General features: G+C 52.7%; 1 protein-coding gene across 3 annotated transcripts in view; it reads right to left on the bottom strand.

Moving 5' to 3' along the window:
* Window positions 1–4,750: 4,750 nt before the first annotated feature.
* Window positions 4,751–20,045, bottom strand: part of TLCD3B (TLC domain containing 3B) — a 31,064-nt gene continuing 15,769 nt past the window's right edge. The window contains exons 6-11 of one of the 3 annotated variants that reach the window (XM_043456672.1): window positions 18,245–18,403; window positions 15,391–15,521; window positions 10,584–10,667; window positions 7,405–7,639; window positions 6,422–6,517; window positions 4,751–5,795 (exon numbers count right to left, since the gene is read on the bottom strand). In XM_043456672.1, coding sequence (XP_043312607.1) covers window positions 5,508–5,795; window positions 6,422–6,517; window positions 7,405–7,639; window positions 10,584–10,667; window positions 15,391–15,515 — 828 coding nt within the window. In that variant the 5' untranslated portion in view covers window positions 15,516–15,521; window positions 18,245–18,403 and the 3' untranslated portion in view covers window positions 4,751–5,507. Of the gene's footprint in view, window positions 5,796–6,421; window positions 6,518–7,404; window positions 7,640–10,583; window positions 10,668–11,495; window positions 12,612–15,390; window positions 15,522–18,244; window positions 18,404–20,045 lie in introns of those variants that run through there. The other 2 variants (XM_043456673.1, XM_043456671.1) reach the window with 2 other exon arrangements.

Raw genomic sequence — 20,045 nt, 5'->3', positions numbered from 1 at the left:
AGGCAGGACTAAGGGAGATGCTATCCATGATCAAAGCTGGCGAGTTTGAGGAAAGGCAGACCTAGGTCTGCAGTGAGAGGAGGGGTGAGCTGGGTGAGAAGCCCACAGCTGCTTCCTCTGCTGCTTTCTTCTCAGGGGCTTAGTGCAGACCCCCCATGGGGCATCCAGAAAGCCTTGTTGCAGGAAGGTGAGGATGAGGCTGGAGTTCCAGCTGGTTGCAGGTGGACATGCAGACAGTGCTGAGCCCTCGTATGTCTAGAGGTGGAAAGGCTTTTCATCCATCCATTAAGCCAATAAATATTTATTGAATACCTACTCTATATTGTGGTGCTACGGCTATGACCAAGACCGATGATCTCTGGCTTCATAGGCTTGTAAGGGAAATAGACAAATACACAGACAACTCCAGTGCAGTGAGACTGATGCGGTGATGGGGGATGGTCAGAAAATTCAGGTTCACTTCCCAGGGGAAGTACTGTCTCAGCTGAGACTTGGAAGATGAGGAAGAATTCCTGGGTCAAGTAGTGGGCAAGAGAGTGGGAGGCAGAGGGGTTTGCAGAGGCTGGGGGATGCTAAGGAACTGAAGCTGGGAAAGAACTGAAGTGGGTAGGTAGACAAGAGACTCACAGATCAGGGTAAGAAGTTCAAAGGAAGCCACTGTAGGGTTTTAAGTAGTGGATCCATGTGTTCTGGTTTGTTCTCAATGGGGGAAGAGCGAATAGAGATCACGCAGTCCACAAAACGTTGCAATAAGCCAGATGAGACATGAGGTTGGCTTGAATGAGAAGAGGGAAGTAGATGAACTTGAGATTTAGATTGGAAATTGAGCCAACAGTTCTTTTTAAAATATATATTTTTTAGTTACTTATTTGGCTGTGCCGGGTCTTAGCTGAGACATGCTGAATTTTTTTTTTTTTTAGTTGCTGCATGGGAACTCTTCGTTTCAGCACACAAGATCTGATTCCCTGACCAGGGATCAGACCCAGGCCGCCTGCATTGGGAGCGCAGATCTTAGCCACCAGACCACCAGGGAAGTCCTGAAGCAACAGGCCTTGACTATGGGTTTATCAGAAGAGAAACAAGGAGGAGTTTGAGGCAATTCCTAAGTTTTTATGTTGAGCAAAACATCCAGAGCAACAGCGAGCTCGTTTGCTGCAGTGGGAAGAAGGCGCAGGTTTGGGATAGGAGAATTGAGAGCTGTACTTGCGATCTACTGAGTCTGAGATGTTTTTGGACAGAGCCATGAAGCAGGAAGTTGGGTAGGGGAGTCTGGAGCTCAGAGGAGAGGGCTGGGCTGGAAATATACATCTGTGAGTCACCAGCATATAGATAGTATTTAAAGCCATGCGACTGGATGAGATCACCTAGAGAGAGAGGGTATAGATAGAAAAGAGAAGGTCCAAGCCTGAGCAGCTTAGAGGGGGAGGAGTCAAGAAAATCGGTGAGTGCCTAGAGGCAGGAATGTGCGCACTCTGCTGAGAGTCAGAACCAACAGAGAAGTAAAGGTTAGATTTGGCAAGTTATGGGGTCCTTGGTTCACCCACCAAAAGTGACTTCAGTGGAGTGGTGGGGACAAAGCCAGTCGTGAAGAGTTTGAAGGATACATTAAAGTTGAGTGAGCAATGATAGCAAGTGTAGACAGCCTCTTAGGGTTAGTCTGTCTATACTCAAATAATGTGCATCCCTGAGTTCTCTCTCCTCTGTGGTCCCCCGGGGCAGAGACCATGCCCTGTTGATTTCTATCTAAGCCATAAATGGAGTCCAGCACATAACAGGAGCGTGATACATTTATTTAATGGTTGGATGAATAAATGAATGGATAATTCACTGCTTGTGTCCAAAGGGCCTTTTCTGGCAGAGAGGACAGCTGTGTTCCTTTGAGGCAACTCAGGAAACTGTCAAATCCACTCCAAAGGTTAAATAAAGAGTCTGGACCACTTCTCCCAGGACCCCTTCTCTCAGCTAAGCCCTGGAGGGCAACTGCCTACAGGCCTGCAGAGGGAGCCCTGGACCAGAGCTAGGAATCAGGCTGAATCCCTGCTGCCCTTCACATGCCTGTGACACTGGGAAAGTCACTTCCTTTTTCTGAGAAGAGATACACGTAGGGTTCAATCCCTGGGTCAGGAAGATCCCTTGAGAAGGAAATGGCAACAAATTCCAGTACTTTTGCCTGGAAAATCCCATGGACAGAGAAGCCTGGTAAGCTGCAGTCCATGCGGTCACAAAGAGTGGGACACGACTGAGCACACACAGACAGAGCCAGTCCCCCAGAAGGCCCCGTAGATGTTAGTCTGTCTCCTCCTTTCCCCTCTTTTTTCTCTCTGCGCCTTTTCCTTGTTTAGGAAGTAGAAGCTGACCCTGACAAATACCTCCCAGGGTTGCTGTGAGAATAGGTGGGCAGTCCCTGAAGGTCGGAAAGATGAGGGTGGGGATCCAGTGGAGGAAGGAGCCTCCTTCCATAGAACAGAGGACCTCACACACCACAGACACATGTCTGACATGGGGCATGTCAGGGAACTTGTCAGAGGCTGTTGAACAGGCAACTGTGTAGCAAAACCAAGAAGACCCTGAAGTCTCCTTGGCCTTGGATGGGGCGGGACAGATGTTTGACAGACAGGCCTACCTGCCAATTGAAGGGGAGCTAACTATTATCCGCTGAGGGAGGCCCACAAGAGTGAAAGTGGCTGTTGGAAAGTGACAAATAAGGGAAAAGAAGAAACCAGAAAGGGGAAACAGAATGGGCCATGGGGGAGCCTACCCAGAGATGGGGAGTCTGTGAAGCCTCTAAGCATGACCAAGAGACCTGCCCCGAGATGGGTCAGGGGACTTCCTCTGACCACCCCCATGCCTGCCATTCCCCCAACGATATCGTTTCCTGAGGCAACCTGATGGGATGAGGTGGGAGGGCTTGGAAACTGGGAGCCGTGTCTTCCTTAGGTAAGAAGAGAGAAACAGGCAGGCAGACATAGACACTGCTGCCACCTAGCGGAGATGCCTGTTGTTTCTCTAGGTGGCTAACCCCAGCGTTGTCCTCAGCGGAGCACCAAGAGATGGAGTTTGGGGCTTGGGGGAGATCCCCGGGCCCCTGCATTTGAGGACACAAGGCAAGGAGGGGGCCCAGGGAGAAATATAAGTGCCCTTCGGAAGTGTGTGTTGCCTACATCGCCTCTCTCTGTCTTGGCTCCCTCCTCTGTAAGATGAGGACATAGTACCTAACCTCAGAGGATGTTATGATGGTTAAATGAGTCAGTCCATGAAAAGTACTTGGCATCGCGGCAAGTGCTCAATAAATGCTATCTGCGGTCGATCCAAGGGGGTAACTGGAGATGTTTAGCCCTGTCCTCCATCCCCCCCACCAATCCACTGTGCGTGCTATACAAATGCTGCTTTCCTCAGTTCTGGCTTTCAGCAAATTGTCCTACCAAGCTCCTCATTTGTAAATTCTGGGGCTTCCATTCTTACTGTTCTATCAACAGCATCAACCCGAAGGCTCTATGAGCCCCACCTCTCCCCTCTGGATCCAGGGGCTTGCGGGGGAGGGTCCTGGATCTTAGCACTTCCTCTCTCCCCTCACCCTAGAGTGTAATCAGAACGGCTCCGGGCTGTGACATCACAGAACTCTCACCTCTCACAGGAGTGGAGGGGTGATGAGGCCAAGGCAGTGGGTGTGGGTGTGGATGTGGCTGCTTGGGCTGGGGCCCCTAGAATCAGGTGGGAAGCTGGGAAGAGTCGGGAGGAGGAAGGCTGGGGATCAGGGTCAATGCCGCCACCCACCCCCCAGCTCCCCAGAGGCTAGGAGGCCACGCCTGGGCTCTTCTCTTTGTTCTCCACACTTCTCTCTCATCCTCCCTGCCAAGCATAGGCCTTCTCCTGGAGGGCTCAGCCAACCCCTAAGAAGTTCTGGGAACAAAATCAAGGCTCTCCACAGCTACACGAAGGCTGTGTGGCCTGGCAGGGCCCTGGGTCTGTCTCAGCCTCTTGGGTGGGGTGCAGGCTCTGCTTGGCTCTTTCATACACTTCGCTCTGTGTCCCCAGCACCCAGTCTGGAACGTGCCAAGGCCTCGGGTCGGGGAGCAGAGTATCCGCTCTTCCTAGACAGACCTGACTTCTTTGATTACCCAGACTCAGACCAAGCCAAGCTCCTGGCCGTGGCCCAGTTCATTGGAGAGAAACCTGTCATCTTTGCTAACTCAGGTATGACCCAGCTTGAGAAGGGGCTGCCCTCTTGGCCAGGGCCTAGAGGACGGCTGCCCTTGGCCCTTAGGTTGGAGGCAAGTCCAGAGTCCCCTGTCTCCCCGTCACTGTCAAGCAGGTTCTAACTCCAGGCTCTTCCATCACATCCTGGTTGGTGCTCTGCTGGTGGCCTTCTTCTTCCTGCTTTTCCAGTTCTGCACTCACATGTAAGGCCTGTCCCTCACCCCCTCACCCCCCGCCCACCGGAACCTTGCTCGGGAAGAGGCTGAGGGACCCAAAGCCCAGGGAGGCAGCGTGACCTCCAACCTCTGATCTCCACACCCCACAGGAGCTGTGAGAAAGGGGCCTAAAAAGGCGGAGGAGAGCCCTGGATTCTGCCCTGGGCACCCATGCCCACTGTCCTCTCTTGATGATGAATAAGAGTCCTTGCTTCTTTCTCCTTGACTGCTCAGCTTGGGGGGCCTGCCCTGTCCCACAGTCAACCTGTTATGGTACTGTCTGCCCCCAGACGCTTGCTCCCTCCCCAACCCCAAAGAACTGGGTGACAGGGCCTTGGTGGCGTTCACGCTGATGTCTTTATTAGCGGTCTGTAAAGCACCTCCCAGGGTCCCCCCGACCCCAGACTGGAGGAAGCCTTGAGAAGTCTGTAGCACCAGGGACATGCCAGGGCCCAGGGGCAAGATGTCAGCTTAACGGGGAAGGGGCTGGGTGCTCCCCCACTTGCCCCCTGGGGTTGCTCAGCACTGGGAAGGCTGGGGGGTAGCAGCCACCTCCCTCCCCCACCCCAACAAATTTGAATAAATAAATAAAATAAATAAGATTCCTCAGGCTGGCCTCCCCTGGAGAGAAGCTGTGGAGATGACCATACCAGGGATGTTAGAGGGGGTGTTGCCTCCCTCCCAGAGGAGTCTGCAGCAGGGGGACTGGGATGGCCTTGGCAGCAGGGCCTCCCCCACAATTCTTTTATGAGTCCTGGTCCCCTCAGGCTCCCCACAGCCTCAAAAGCCCTAAGCAGATGGGAAGGGGTGCGCCTTCTTCCTCTTCCTTCGGTTCTCCAGGGCCCAGGGGACGTGATGGAGAAAGGGGTTTGCAGGAGGGGGTCGACCCCTCGGCTCAGTCTCCCCTGGTCCCGGCCCCCAGCCCCTGAAGGGACATGACCCCACCCCGTCGGAGTCCATCTGTCAGTTTCCAGGGGCGCTGTCAGGGCCAGAGGCCCCTGGCTCCCACTGATAGCCCAGCGGCCCCAGAGCCCTGTTCCCACGCGGTGGGGATGGGGGTGGGGTGGGGAGGGTCCCCCGCCCTCGGCCCCACTCTCAGTCCTGGGTCTGACAGGGAGAGGGCGGCCGGGAGCCCCGGGGCCGGAAGAGGCGGCAGGCCCCGCGGCAGATGAGGAAGAACCAGTAGAGCTGCGGGGCGAGGAGCAGCGCGGCGCCCAGGTTGACGTGGACCGGGAGGGCGAGGGGCACGGCGAGCAGGGGCAGGCCCGCGTGCCGCCCGTAGGCCCAGTACAGGTAGGGGAAGAGCAGCACCCGGCAGCACAGGAAGCTGAGCAGCATCAGGGCCCCGTTCACCTTGTGCAGCAGCGTGTGCTGCTGTTTGTACTGCGGGCGGGGCGGACAGACAGGGGCGGGGCAGGGACACGGGGCGGGGCGAGCAGACAGGGGCGGGACCGGCAGACAGGGGCGGGGCGAGGGGCGGGGCGGGAGTCAGGGGCGGGGCAGGCTCCTCCTCGTGGCCTCCGGCCACGCCCCCGACTCAGCCCCCTGGGCCACCTACCCCTCAGCCCACCTCCCGGCCTTTCCTCCTTGGGCCAGGGGGTAGGTTAGGGGCCGCCCCAGGACCTGCCCCCGCTTCGCCCCCCCCCGCCCTGACAGCTCCCCTATACCCTACCTGATAGCCCCTCCCAGACCTGACTCCACCTGTCCTTTAAAAAATCCCAGTTGTTTTTTAGTTGCTAGGTCGCGTCCCACTCTTTTGAGACCTCATGGACTGTGGCCCGCCAGGCTCCTCTGTCCATGGAATTCTCCAGGCAAGAATACTGGAGTGGGTTGCCTTTTCCTCCTCCAGGGGCTCTTCCCGACCCAGGGATAGAACCCGTGTCTCCTGCATTGGCAGGTGAATTCTTTATCACTCAGCCACCAGGGGATAAGCCCGGATTGGTTCCTAAAAGTGCCCAACCCTTCCCTTGTCCTCCCGTCAAGCTCTCAAACCCGCAGCGCCCTCTCACCTGGATGAGAATCTTGCCAAGGCAGACAAAGGGGGTGCTGACCTCTGCCATCAGCAAGCAGCCTAGAAAGAAGTCTCCCTTCCCTTGACGCCACACCTGAGAGGAGAAGAGGGAAACTGCCTGGCCTGAGCCTGGGTTCCTGGCAGCACCTGTCCTCCCTCCCTGTCTCCTCTCTGTCCCTTTTGGAGATGCTTCACTCTGAAAGTCTGAGCACAGGTGGACAGTAGCAAATCTGGGAGCACTTAACCCCCCATATCCCTCCAACCTTCCTGCAGGTGAGATGATATCCATGATACTACAGATGAAGATACTGAGTCTCAGAGACATGTGTGTGTGCTCATTCAGTTGTGTCCAACTCTTTGTGATCCCATGGGCTGTAGCCCACCAGTCTTCTCTGTCTATGGAATTTTCCAGGCAAGAATACTGGAGTGGGTTGCCATTTTCTCCCCCAGAGGCTCTGCCCAACCCAGGGATCGAACCCACATCACTTGTGTCTCCTGCATTGGCAGGCAGATTCTTTATCACTGTGCCACCTGGGAAGCCCTGAGTCTCAGAGGCAGTGGTTTGTGTGTGTATGTGTGTGTGAAAGTCGCTCAGTCATGTTCGACTCTTCCACCCCATGGTCTGCAGCCTGCCAGATTTCTCTGTCCATGGAATTCTCCAGGCAAGAATACTGGAGTGGGTTGCCATTCCCTTCTCCAGGGGATCTTCCCAACCCAGGGATCAAACCCAGGTCTCCCACATTGCAGGCAGATTCTTTACCATCTGAGCCACCAGGGAAGCCTGCAGTGGTGTGTAACCAGCTCCAAAACATCACAGCTGGGCGTGATCCAACCTCTTGCTGTTTGGGGCTGGGCTGGAGCTCAGGAAACCCTCCCTGGGGCACTTCATCCTGCTGGGACCTGGACCCAGGGCTTTCTAGGCTCCTGGAGTACCAGCATGAGCGGGACACAGGGCCCTAGTTCCCAGCAGCCCCCACTCACCACCGACAGCGGGAAACACACGAGCACCATGACGGCGTGGTGGAGCACCATGAGGAACTCCTTGTGCAGGTAACCACGTGCCACCGCCCAGGTGCTGCCCGGGGCTCTGGTGCTGCCTTCGTCCCCTCCGTGCCCCTTGACCTGGTGCTTGTGCCAGTGACACAGGAACATGGCATAGATGTCATAGATGAAGTAGGGCACTGCAAACTGCGTGTAGGCGGAGGAGAGCCAGTGTCTGCCGGGCAGAGAGAGGGGTGGGGTCAATGAGGGAAGGAGATGGACAGGGCAGCTACCAAGTGCCAGGGGCTCTGTTAGCTGCATCCCAGGAGTCAAATCTCCAGTGATACTTGTAAGAACCCTGAGACAGAAATAGACTCTCAAATTACATGATGGAATCCCAAGGTGGAGGGCAAGAAACTTGCCCAAGTGATCACAGGATCACTCAGCTGGTAAGCAGTAGGGCTGGGGTTCAAACCCAGAGTGAGCTCAGAACGCACACATTTTTCTTTTTCTTTCTTTCCTTTTGGCCACGCATGCAGCAAGTGGGACCTTAGTTCCCTGACCAGGGATCAAACCCGTGACCCCTGCAGTGGAAGCAAGCAGTCTTAACCACTGGACTGCCAGGGAAGTCTCTCACTCATTTTTCATATTAATTCATTCATATTCTCTCTCTCTGCAATGTGCTAGGAGGAAAAGCAAGACAGACCAAAAGACAGTCACAGAACTGAGGGCTGAGACAGAGTGAGAAAACAGGCCAGACCAGCTCTTAGAGACAGCGGTGATCAGGACAAATTACAGCAGAAGTGGTAGGAGTGGTGGGGAGAGATCATATTGGCTGACATTAAAAGTGAAAGTGTTAGTGGCTCAGTCATGTGTCTGACTCTTTGCAACCCCATGGACTATATATAGTCTGCCAGGCTCCTCTGTCCGTGGAATTCTCCAGGCAAGAATACTGAGGTGGGTTGCCATTTCCTCCTCCAGGGGATCTTCCCGATCCAGGGATCAAACCTGCATCTCCTACATTGCATGCAGATTCTTTACTGCCTGAGTCACCAGGGAAGCCTTGACTGACATTAATTGACTACTTATTACAGGAGGGCCCTATTCCAATACTCTAAATCTTTTACAAGCACAAACTTATTTACTTCCCACAAAAAGCCTATGAAAAGTAAGTATGACTGTCACCCCATTTTACAGGTGAGAGAGGCTAGGTCACCGGACCAAGGGATAAACATGAGAAGTCTGGCTCCCAGCCCTCACTCTCAGCCCTACTGTCCTCTAGAAGATTCGAGATGGGAATTGGTGATGCTGTCAGTGCTGCTTGTTCTGCCTGAGTGTGGCCCCACCTCTTGTTTTTTCAGGTACAGCTAAGCATTAAGAAGAAAACGCTGAGCCAAAGGAGCCAAGAGCAGAGAAAGTTCTGTGTGCTTTGAGAGTAAACAAAAATGAAAAGTCCATGAATATGCAACATTGCATTTTTCTTCTTGAGTCAGCACATGAAGTGCGTTCTCAGAAGTCCGTAGTCCTGTGACAGGTTCGAGGTGGGGGCGGGAAGTCTAAGAGGCAAACCCAGCGGTACTCCCCAGGCTTGGTAGAGAGATGCAAACAAAGTCAGCTGGAAGGGACACAAATACGAGGTCCGAATAAAAGGGGCTGCTGAAGGGAGAAGTGGGGTGAGACCTGGGGGTGGGCCAGCTAAGGACCAGGGGTGACATGGAAAAAGACAGTGAACCCTGGGGAAGGTTGGCCTGGAAGGGATGATTTTTGGGAAAAAAGAAGTGGAGAGCCATGCTGGAGTGTGTGACCAGGAGAGAGGGAGGGAGAGAGGAGAGGAAGCAGCAGCCCAGGTTAGAGATGAAGGGCAGGAAGGTGGAAAGGGGTCCAACTGGCCTGAGAAGTTAGAGCAGACAGTGGCCTAGGGAGTCAGCCACAGCAGACATGGTGATGCCACTGGCCTGTGGGGGTCCAGACCCTGGGCTTTGGTGTGAAGGGTTAAGCCCATCCCCACCCTCTTCAGCAATTAGGTGCTCAGAGGTAGGAACAGCTGTTGCTCCTGGATTAACCCAGATCCTCCCACCTACCTGAGGATTAAGGGGGGAGGGACAAGAACAGACTTGGGGGATGGGGAGGAGAACATGTAAGGTGACCTCTGTGAGAAGGTGAGAGAAGGGAATGTGGGAGTGGGGGAGGATCTAGGCTCCTCTTGGACCCAGGAGGGGGAATAGGGGAAAAGGGCAGGAGGAAGCCAAGTCCCTGGGGCGGGGTCTGAAGAAGGAGTTTAGCATCCACTCTGTATGGCCAGGACTGCTGTAGGCATCTGACACGCACAAGTCAGTTCCTCCTCGCAGCAGCCCTTCCAGATAGGGGTGGACCTCACCCCGCAGATGAAGGAACTCAAGGGAAAGAGGAGACGCCTCTTGGTCAGGTCATCCAGACCATGTCCCCAGGGCTCAGCAGCCTCCAGAGAGGAGGAACAGGATCAGAAGTTAAGCATGGGGCATCATCAGCACCCTCCCAGGCAACTCACAGCAATGACAGCCTGGGTCCACCTTGAGCTGGCCCGTCAGCACCACGGACAGGGCCCCCTCCCTCCCTCCTCCTGCCCCACCTCTCCGGCCTGGGCTCTCTTGGCAAGCACCAGGTACTGCATCAGCTCCCAGTGCCAAAATCTGGCCTCTTCACCCTTCACACCCCACCCCACTGTCTAACCATTGGTGGCCTTGTTCTATGTCGTCTGTCCCTCTCACGCATGGAGCTGGGGCTGGACACCTGGATTCTGCGGGGAGATGAGGGGTAAGTCTGGCATGAACAAGCAGGGAAGCACCCCAGTTGGGTGCTGGTTGGAAATGGGGCCTGAGGGGTGAAAGAGTGGGAGGAGGGCAGGGAGGAAACGACACTCAGAACCTACTATGATCCAAGAAGCTGGGAAACCTAGGAGCTGCCTTGAGAATCCTTTTTGCTCCCCGCTTCTCCTCCTCCTGGTGTTGACCTTTAAGGACAGGATGTGGATAAATTTGTCTCGGGGTGTTGAGTTGCAGCTATTGTAGTTAACTTGCTCAAGCCCAAGTTTAAGGGCTTGGGGTTCACTGAGGTAGTCCCCCGGGTGATCTGGGGTACTCAAGGGTCACATGCACACAGGCTGCTGGAATGGGGGGAAGCGGTGGTCTCATGGCACTTACTGGTCATCTATGATGTGCTTGCAGGAGGTGGAGACGATGTAGCCAGCAGTGGAGGCCATTACAGCTTGGACAGAGGACACTAGCCTAGGAGGAAGAGGGAGTAACTGTAAAGGAGGGAGACGTGCCCCTGGGTTCCTCCTCTTTACTGTCCAGCTTCTGTGCTTCTTGGCTGCTCCCTGCCCATATTTTCCCCAGGCTGCCTCGCCTGGGACTTAGCCCCACCACTTCAGCCTCCAGGACTGCTCTGGAGTCGCCTTCCTCTCAGGAGGACACCCGGGAGGTCATCGTGAGGTGAGACGATGCTGAGATCCAGTGGCAGATAACCAGGTCCCTTCCAGGGAAGGGACAGGGGTTGGGGGTGACAGCACAGGATGGTAGGGGGAAGCCCTGGGCCTGTTCTTACACCTCTCAGCTGCCTAGTCATCGTGGGTCATCCCCGGCCCCTCGGTTGCCCCTGATTCCCCTCCCAGCTACTTTCCCGCTCTCTGCTTGCCAGCCACCACACTCCCCTCCCCAACTCTGGCCAGCATTCCAGGTCTGTGCAGAGTTCCACCGTTCACTTATCTACCCCTCATTCCCCCAGATGTAGCCCCCCCCCCCTCAATGATACATGGCCCCTTGCCCTGTTCCCTAGTATCCTAAAGGAATGTTTTGGTCACATGCCGGCCCTGTTTTGAGGGTAAGAGGGTGAATGGGAAAGGGAAGCAGAGCAGACTGAATCCTACTAGACCAGATGGCTGGGTTTGGATGCGGTCTCCTGGGACAGCAAGTAAGGCAGCACGGAGAGAAGGAAGCTGGAGGTGGAGACCACTGACCACTTCTGGAGCTCCTAGTCCCTATCCGGCCAAGGGTCCCTTCCATCCCCATGCAGCCTGGGAAGGGGAGGGGGCGGAGGGAAGGCAGGCAGTTTACCTGGCTGAGACAATGACCGCGTCAGCCTCCTCCCAGCGCAGCTGGGGCAGCCGCTGGAGCGTGTTCTTGGAGAGGAGGAAGAGTCCGGGGAACACCACCCCCCCGGCCACCATGGGGGTCAGCATGGTGGCTCAGGCCTCCGGCAGGGAGCCCAAGAGCAGCCGGGAAAGGGCTGGGAGGCCGAGCTGAAGGGAGTTACGGGGGTGGAGAAGGGACGCCAGGCCGGGGAAGGAGAGCGAAGAAGAGAAAGGGGCACAAAGGGGACAGACAGGGTGGGGAGGGGAGGGGACTGGAGAGCCCGACCTCCACCCAGGACCGGAGGAAGGGAGTCAGATGGAGACTGGGGAGATGGGAGAGACTGGGGGAAAGGGAGGATCCGAGCAAGGGAGCCGGAGAGAGCCAGCCAGAGGGTTGGGAGCGCGCCGAGGAGGAGAAGACTGGGTGAGAGGACAGAGGGAGAGGGGACAGGACGCGGAGGCTGCGGTGGGGGAGGGGAGGGAGCGAGGCAGGTGGGGGGGGGCTTACGTGGAGAGGCTGGGAGGGCCCGAGGGGGCGGGGTGGGGGGTGGGGGTGGGACTGTGGTGCCAGCTCCGAAGGGGAGGCAGGGCGGGGAGGGAGACCGCGGAGCGGCCGGGCAGGCGGTCAGCGGTCAGCACCGCTCTCCCGCCTCTCGCTGCCACCAGAGTGCCCGCGGCCCGGCCCAGAGGCAGCCCCGGGGCATTATGGAGAGTTCGGGCCCAGCCCCCTGCCCCCTCGGCGGGGAGGGGGCCGGGGGAGGGGCAATCACCAGCTTGGGGAGGGCGGGGGGAGGAGGAGGGAGTTGATGGCACCGACCAGACACCCAGAAACCGGACCTGCAGCGGCGTCTCCCCATGCAGCTCTGAGCCACAGCAGTGGCTGCGACAGAGATGGGGGGAGCAGAGAAAGAGGGAGGGGGAGGCCCTTAAAGAGACAGCCGCTGCGGCAGGCACTGGGGGCTGCTGAGGACAAGGGCCAAGGGCGGGACCGCTCTCCTCTGGGGCTCCTTGTCCAGCTGGGAGGGGGGCCCTGCCCCCCAGATGGGCCTGAGCCTGTTTCCCACCAGCAGTTTGCAAATGCCTGCCATCTCCTCCTCCGCCAAGGCCTCTCAATACTTATTCCTCAGCCACCTTGGGGTCCCAGCTTAGGGGCACCCATTCCCACAGAGAGTAAGAGGATTCCCTGGGACGGGAGCAGAAGTTAGTGCAGCTCGCTGTCTCGGGAGGTTGAGTTTAGGGAATGGATGGGAATAAAAGTACACGTTAACACAGTATCAGATTCAGAGACCTCCAAAACTCTGAGGTATAAGACCCTGATGGCTCAGATGGTAAAAAAAACATGCCTGCCAATGCAGGAGACGCTGATTCGATCCCTGGGTTGGGAAGATCCGCTGGAGGAGGAAATGACAACCCACTCCAGTATTCTTGCCTGGAGAATCCCCATGGACAGAGGAGCTTGGTGGGGCTACCATCCATGGGGTCTGAGAATCAGACATGACTTAGAGACTGAAAACAAAACAACACATACTTTTACATGAGGTGCCTCTGGGTCCCAAATCCACTGCGAGACTTTCCTGTGACCTCCTCTAACTATTGTAACAGCACTGAGGTAACTGCATGTATCCCTTTTTTACAGGTCAAGCAATAATCCTGAGGCTTTCAGTGACTCTCCCTAAGACCAGGTAGCTAAGAAGACAGGCGCCCTCTCATACTGGGTGCAGGCTTTGAAGAGGAAGCACAGTGTCTCTGAAAACTCACTTCAAGCCCGAGGATGCCCCTGCCTGTGTCCTTAAGGCTGCCTGGCCTCCCCAAGGCCGTGGTCACTCTCTTCCTCGTCAGATTTATGATGGTCCCAGCTCCCCTTCCTCTGCAACTTCAGAGCCATTTCCATGGGGGAAAGGCCCCTGATTTGAGCCCCTCAGTCCACTGCAAGAAAACCGAGGCCCAGTGACTTGGCCAGGGTCTTGCCGCAGGTCAGAGACCCAGCCAGAACCACACTGGCCTCTGAGCAGCTTCTCACACTTTCATGCCACCTCCCTAGAATTCGGCCTTCTCATCCTGAACCCAACCTCCCCGTAGACTTCTGCATGACATGGGGTCCTGCTACCAAAACCGTACTTTGGTTTCCAAGTCTGCCCTAAGATATGCTTCCATAGCAACTGTACAATTTACCTTTCCCTGTCCAAAGCCTACCCAAAGGACTGGGATTTGCTATTTTGTGCTGCCCTCTAGTGGCGTGCTGTGGGAACAGGCCCTGGGAGGTCTCTGACCTTAGGCAGCAGGAGTTAAGAGGCAATAGTGGACCTAGCTTCCTGGCTTCAGGGCTTCACTTAAAGGAAAAAGGGACCCAACTTCCTGAGTGTTTACTATGTACTGGGCACGGGGTGAAGTGGTTTATGTTTATTCTTATTTAACCTTACCAGATTGTAGCATCTTTGTCTATATTGTAAACAAGAAACTGAGGTTTAGACATTTAAGAAAAAAAGGAAGAAGACAAAAGAGTTGCCCAAGATAACACAGCTATGAGAATTGGCAAAGCTGACTTTCAAACCCATGTTTGCATAGGTCCAGAGTCAAAGATGGGCAAAGCTTCAGGATGGTGCTGTGTTGGGGTGAGGATGGGTGACAGCAAGCCACCTTGACTACTGGGTTGAGGACCACAGACCTGGTGAAGGGGCTGTGGCTTCACTTTGGATAGCAGAGATTAAAACAGGTAGGGATTTTTTTTGGGGGGGGGGTCTTTCAGACACCTAGGTATTATAAGTTCTGCCTTCTGCCAGCTCCTCCTCCTCCCTAAGGTTTGGGGATAGTTCAACAGTCTATTACTAATCTTTGTCAGACCATAAATTTGCAGTGCGTATGCGTGCTAGGTCTCTTCAATCATGTTCAGCTCTTTGCAACCCTATGGACCTTAGCCTGCCAGGCTCCTCTGTCCATGGGATTCTCCAGGCAAGAATAGTGGAGTAAGTTGCTATACCCTCCCCCAGGGGATCTTCCTAACCCAGGAATAATAATAAAATTACAAAATTATAAAAATAAGATTTCACATAAAAGTTCAACTTTTAAGAAAAAATGAGAAAATCAGACAACACTGGGGTCACACTCTAATTCCATGATGCTTGGCTGGAGCCGAGCAGTTGCTGCCCCCATTGGGATAAACGTAGTCCTCTGGCTCAGGCAGTCTGCACAGAGCCTATATCTCTTGTGTCACTTGAAGGAGTTTGCAACAACTATTTTTATTTTAGTTTGGCCATGCAGGGCTTCCCAGGTGACTCAGCTTATGAAATTTCAGTTCCCTGACTGGGGATGGAACCCAGGCCCCTGGCAATGAGAGCAGTGAATCCTAATCACAGGGAATTCCCTGGCCCTATTCTATAGATGTGAATTCATACCTTACCCTCACACAACATTCCATGAAGAATGGAAGGTGAGTATTCTTGTTAAATCCATTTACTAATGGGGACTCTGAAATTCAGAGAGGTTAAGTGGCTTGCAAGAGATCCCATTGTTATTGCTATTTAGTGAATAAGTTGTGTCAGACTCCTTTGTGACCCCATGGACCGTAGCCCGCCAGGCTCCTCTGTCCATGGGACTATCCTGGCAAGAATACTGGAGTGGGATACCATTCCCTTCTCCAGGAGATTTCCTGACCCAAGCCTCCTGCATCTCCTGAATTGGCAGGCAGATTCTTTACCACTGAACCACCTGGGAAACCAGAGATCCCATAGAGAGTGTCTTTGGATTTTATACCCCCACCCAGCCACCCTCACATGCACACACAGTCTGCTTCTGCTGTCATCACTAACTCTTCCTGGAAGTAGGAGACCAGCTTCCCCAGCCCTGGCCCCAGGAAGGATGTCCTCGCCCTGTCCTCTTACTTGGATGCCACCAAAACAGCCTCTTGTTTCTCCATCCGCAGGTTGGAATGGTTCTGCAGACCCCAGCAGAGGACAGCAAAGCTCAGCGGGAAGAAGATACAGCCCAGTACAAAGAGCAGAGGCATGCCTGTCTGGGGTAGAGAAGGTAAGATGGCTGGGAGAACACAGCACATTGCCTCTCAGACTCACAGACCAACCCCCCCCCCCTCCCCGCCAATCCCTATAACTCAATGGCCTATAGGATGCATTTTTCTGTAACCATCAAAAGCCACCTGTCATAGCTCTTTCCTGATCTGAGATCCTTATTGCACTTTAAATATGCGTCATCCTTGAGCAACTGGACATCCTAATTTTGTCTTATCAACCCAATTCCATTAATTTAATTAATATTCCTTGTAATCAAAGAAGCTGGTCTATACCTCCCAGCCCACCTCACACCTTAAAATTCCTTCTTTCTCTTTCAATTCTAAGTACGTGCCTGCGATTTCTTAATTCACCCCATCCAAGCTCTGTCTTCCCACACTAAAGTCTTTGTGTCTCCTCTCCCCTCTCCTAGGTCCTCACCTGGGAGGGGCAAGGTGGAGGCTAGAGAGGGAGGCTAGTGACTCTCATCTGCACTCAGAAATCGGGGAAAAAAAGGAGGGGGCAGGTGTTTAGACTGTAAAGATAACTGAAATTAGAAAAAAAAGTTCTTTTAAAAGGAAAACTCTTAAGTATTATCCCATTTAAAAACCAAATAAACAATAGGAAAACCTTTGAAAACATTTACATATGTTATTTTTCTCTGGAAAAGCCTCTCCTCCCATTCACTCCAGGGGAGGGAGGGGTGGGAAAGGCCCAGGAGGGATGAAGAGAGTCAGGGCCTGCCATCCTGCAGCCCTTAAGCAGCCTTGAGGGGACCCTTTCAGGATACAAGGAAGGCGTCAAACTGCAAGGGCAGGAGGTGGAGGCAGTTCTACAGAGGCAGTTGGAGGGGGCGGGAACATCACCTTCCTATTGGTGGACTGGTGGACGGTTTGGAAAATGCCATCTTCCTATTGGCCCACTTCTTGACACGTGTGCCCTATCATATGCTTCATGGCAGAGGGGCCTGCTTGGGGGCGGGGCAGAGGGAGCGAAACCGTCTAACGGAGAAGAGATCAATTAGAATTCGTTGATGGATTGAAGGACAGCTAGGATTCAGGGGTAGAGCTGAAAGAGGGGACAGGAAGAGGAGTTGGGGGAAATGAGAGCAGCCCAAGCAGCCACTGCTTTAACAGGCGGTATAGGATAACAGTTAAGACGGCAGGTCCTAGGGTGGGACCATCTGAATTTCAAATTCAGAGTCCACGGATAATAAAAGAAACGTACCGTATGGCTCCATTTGGACGAAGTTGCAAACGGGCAAAATAACTTCCGTGAAAAATCTGAACAGCGTTTAACTTGGTGGGAGGTACTGACTGGGAGGACACCTCAGGGAGCCTTCTGAGGGGTAGGGAATGATCGTGGGCGACTGGAAATGCACCTCCTATGTGCATTTTAAAGTCAACTGAATTTTTTTTTTTTTTTTTTTGATGGTGCCCAGAGACATGTGGAATCTTAGTTTCCCACCAGGGATGGAACCCTTACCCCTCGCAATGGAAGAACAGAGTCTTAACCACGGGACTGCCAGGGAAATTCCTGGAATTTTTAAGACGTTAAACAAATTTAGGCTCTTCCGTTCCCTGAGTGATAGTTGGCTAATCTCTGTGGGCCTCAATTCTTTCATCTGTGAAGTTAGGATAATAATAATACCAGCTCATTAAATGCTAATTATACAGACACTGATCTGAGTGTTTAGCAATATTAAGTCATTTTTTCAAAACAACTTTGCAGATGGGGAGTATTGTTGTACCCATTTTACAGGTGAGAAAACAGAGGCATGGAGAGAACTGGTACCTTTTCCAAGGTTATGCAATATGGTTTTTTCCAACCATATTTTCTGAATGTATTGGTCTCTCTCATGTTAAATGGATATAGAAAACTCATAAACTCATTTTCCTAAAGAAACTGAAAGTTTAAGAGAAAAAAAGGACCAAAACATCACTGAATACAATTTAGATGTGTCATCCACATTTTCAGAGCTTATCTCTGCTAACACTTCTTACTTGCTTACTCCATATTTCCTCCTCTGGATGGGCCTTTGAAAATTAAAGGTTAAATCAAGAGCGAGATGGTTGCCTAACCGGTATCCATCTTTAACATCTTATTTTGTTGGAGACTGAAGTGTGCTTATTTAAAAAACTATATTTCCCAGCCTTCCTGGTAGTTAGAAGGCTGGCCAACGTAATAACGTAAACTGAAATCATTATGTGGGGTTATGAGGAAAGCACCTTTTTAAAAAGGGACACACTGCAGTCACAAAGAAATATGTGAAAAGATACAGAACTGAGGTTTGAAACCAGATAGCCTGACGCAAGTCTGCTCTGTCACCTTCCCTGCTCCTGTGTAAGCTCATTTCAAGGATTAAATAGAGATAACATGGATAACCAGGGTTCAGAGCCTGTTAGCTACATGGGCACTCACTGAACACAAGGCACTAAAATACTAATATACTTTATCCCATTTAAGCATCACTACAGTCTTTTGAATAATTTCCCCCATTTTATAGCTGAGAAGACTGAGGCTCAGAGAAGTTAGATGACTTGGTCTGGGATTGCACAGTAAATGGCAGTGCTGGGACTCAGACTCGTGTCAACAGGAATGCTGCCCTCCAAGGTGGGAGCAGAGAGGAAAGGAGGCAGAGGGAGGAAAATTAGGGGAGGCAGTGAAGAGGAAGCCATTTTCCCCTCTGGTGCGGAGGGCCAGTCATTGTCCTCTGCAGCCATGGGCTTACCCTGGAATAGAGACTGAGGAAGGGGGAGAGTCCTGGGCCATGAGCTGGTAAAGGTCCGGCCCTAGTTTCACTGGAATCTGGGCATTCTCCTTCCACGTTTCTTTCCTTATCAGGTTCTTCCTGTTCAGAGTAAAACAGTCCAAGGCTGCATGGGCTTGCCTGAGAGAGATAAGTAAGGAGGGGAGAAAAAGAAAAACCGTGGTTTAGAGCAATGGCTTTCACCCTTTTTTTTTTTACAAAGAGACCCATTTCATAACTCAGCACATGCACACACATGCCAAACTTTCTCACAATACTTTTGGATTCTGATTATGTGCAGGGCACACTGTATTGTATCATTTTTCCCTTTCTATTATTTTTTATCTCCCAAAATGCTTATCATGACCCATTAAGCCTATTTCACAACCCACTTATGAGTAGCAACCCGAGTTGCTGGTTAAGGGCAGTATTTCTCAACTTCTTTTCACTGTTGCTCCCTTAGCCTTTTTTAGACATTCTTTGTTTGCTAATGACCATTTTTCATGAACTTCTGATAACATAGATATACTGTATTTGTTGTTGTTCAGTTGCTCAGTCGTGTCCAACTCTTTGTGAGCCCATGGACTGCAACATGCCAGGCCTTCCTGCCCATCACCAACTCCCAGAGCTTGCTCAAACTCATGTCCATGGAGTCGGTGATGCCATCCAACCATCTCATCCTCTCTCGACCCCTTCTCCTCCTACCTTCAATCCTTCCCAGCATCAGGGTCTTTTCCAATGAGGTGATTCTTCTTATCACGGCCAAAGTATTGGAGCTTCAGCTTCAACATCAACCCTTCCAATGAATATTCAGGGTTGATTTCCTTTAGGACCAACTGGCTGGATCTCCTTGCTGTCCAAGGGACTCTCAAGAGTCTTCTCCAGCACCATAGTTCAAGGCATCAGTTCTTTGGCACTCAGCCTTTTTTATTGTCCAGCTCTCATATCTGTACATGACTACTGGAAACGCCATAGCTTTAACTATGTGGACCTTTGTAGGCACCTATATATCTGTGCTTTATATAGGGCTGCCCTGGTGGCTCAGATGGAAAAGAATACGCCTGCAATGCACGAGACCTCGGTTTGATCCCTGGGTCAGGGACATCCCCTGGAGAAAGGAATGGTTACCCACTCCAGAATATCAATTTTTAAAAGATCCACCCCTGAATCAATTTCTACCCTCTTGGGGGGGCTCTTATCTCTGTTGAGAATGCACAGGAGACATCATCAGTTCAGTTGCTCAGTCACGTTTGACCCTTTGCGACCCTGTTGACTGCAGCACGCCAGGCCTCTCTGTCCATCACCAACTCCCAGAGCTTGCTCAAACTCACGTCCATCAAGTCAGTGATGCCATCCAACTATCTTGTCCTTTGTCATCCCTTTGTCATCCTTTGTTGTCCTGCCTTCAATCTTTCCCAGCATCAGGGTCTTTTCCAATGAGTCAGTTCTTCTCATCAGGTGGCCAAATAGTGGAGCTTTAGCTTCAGCATCAGTCCTTCCAGTGAATATTCAGGACTGATTTCCTTTAAGGTTGACTGGGTTGACCTCTTTGCAGTCCAAGGGACTCTCAAGGAGATATCATAGCAACTCATTTTCTGAACCATCTTTACACACAGCATCCCAACATCCAGTGAAATAGTACTGGTCCCACTCTGCCCATGAATAAGCTGAGGCTGCAAGGTGATATTAATTATTGAAGATTGAGATGGCCGGTAAATGGATTAGGAATCCAGAGACCAACCCAGATCCTTGCTCAGCTGCTTAATCATCTTCTCCAAGGCTT

The sequence above is a fragment of the Cervus canadensis genome, chromosome 32, assembly GCF_019320065.1.
Source record: "Cervus canadensis isolate Bull #8, Minnesota chromosome 32, ASM1932006v1, whole genome shotgun sequence".
Lineage (NCBI taxonomy): Eukaryota > Metazoa > Chordata > Mammalia > Artiodactyla > Cervidae > Cervus > Cervus canadensis.
This window is presented reverse-complemented; position numbering and strand designations above follow the sequence as displayed.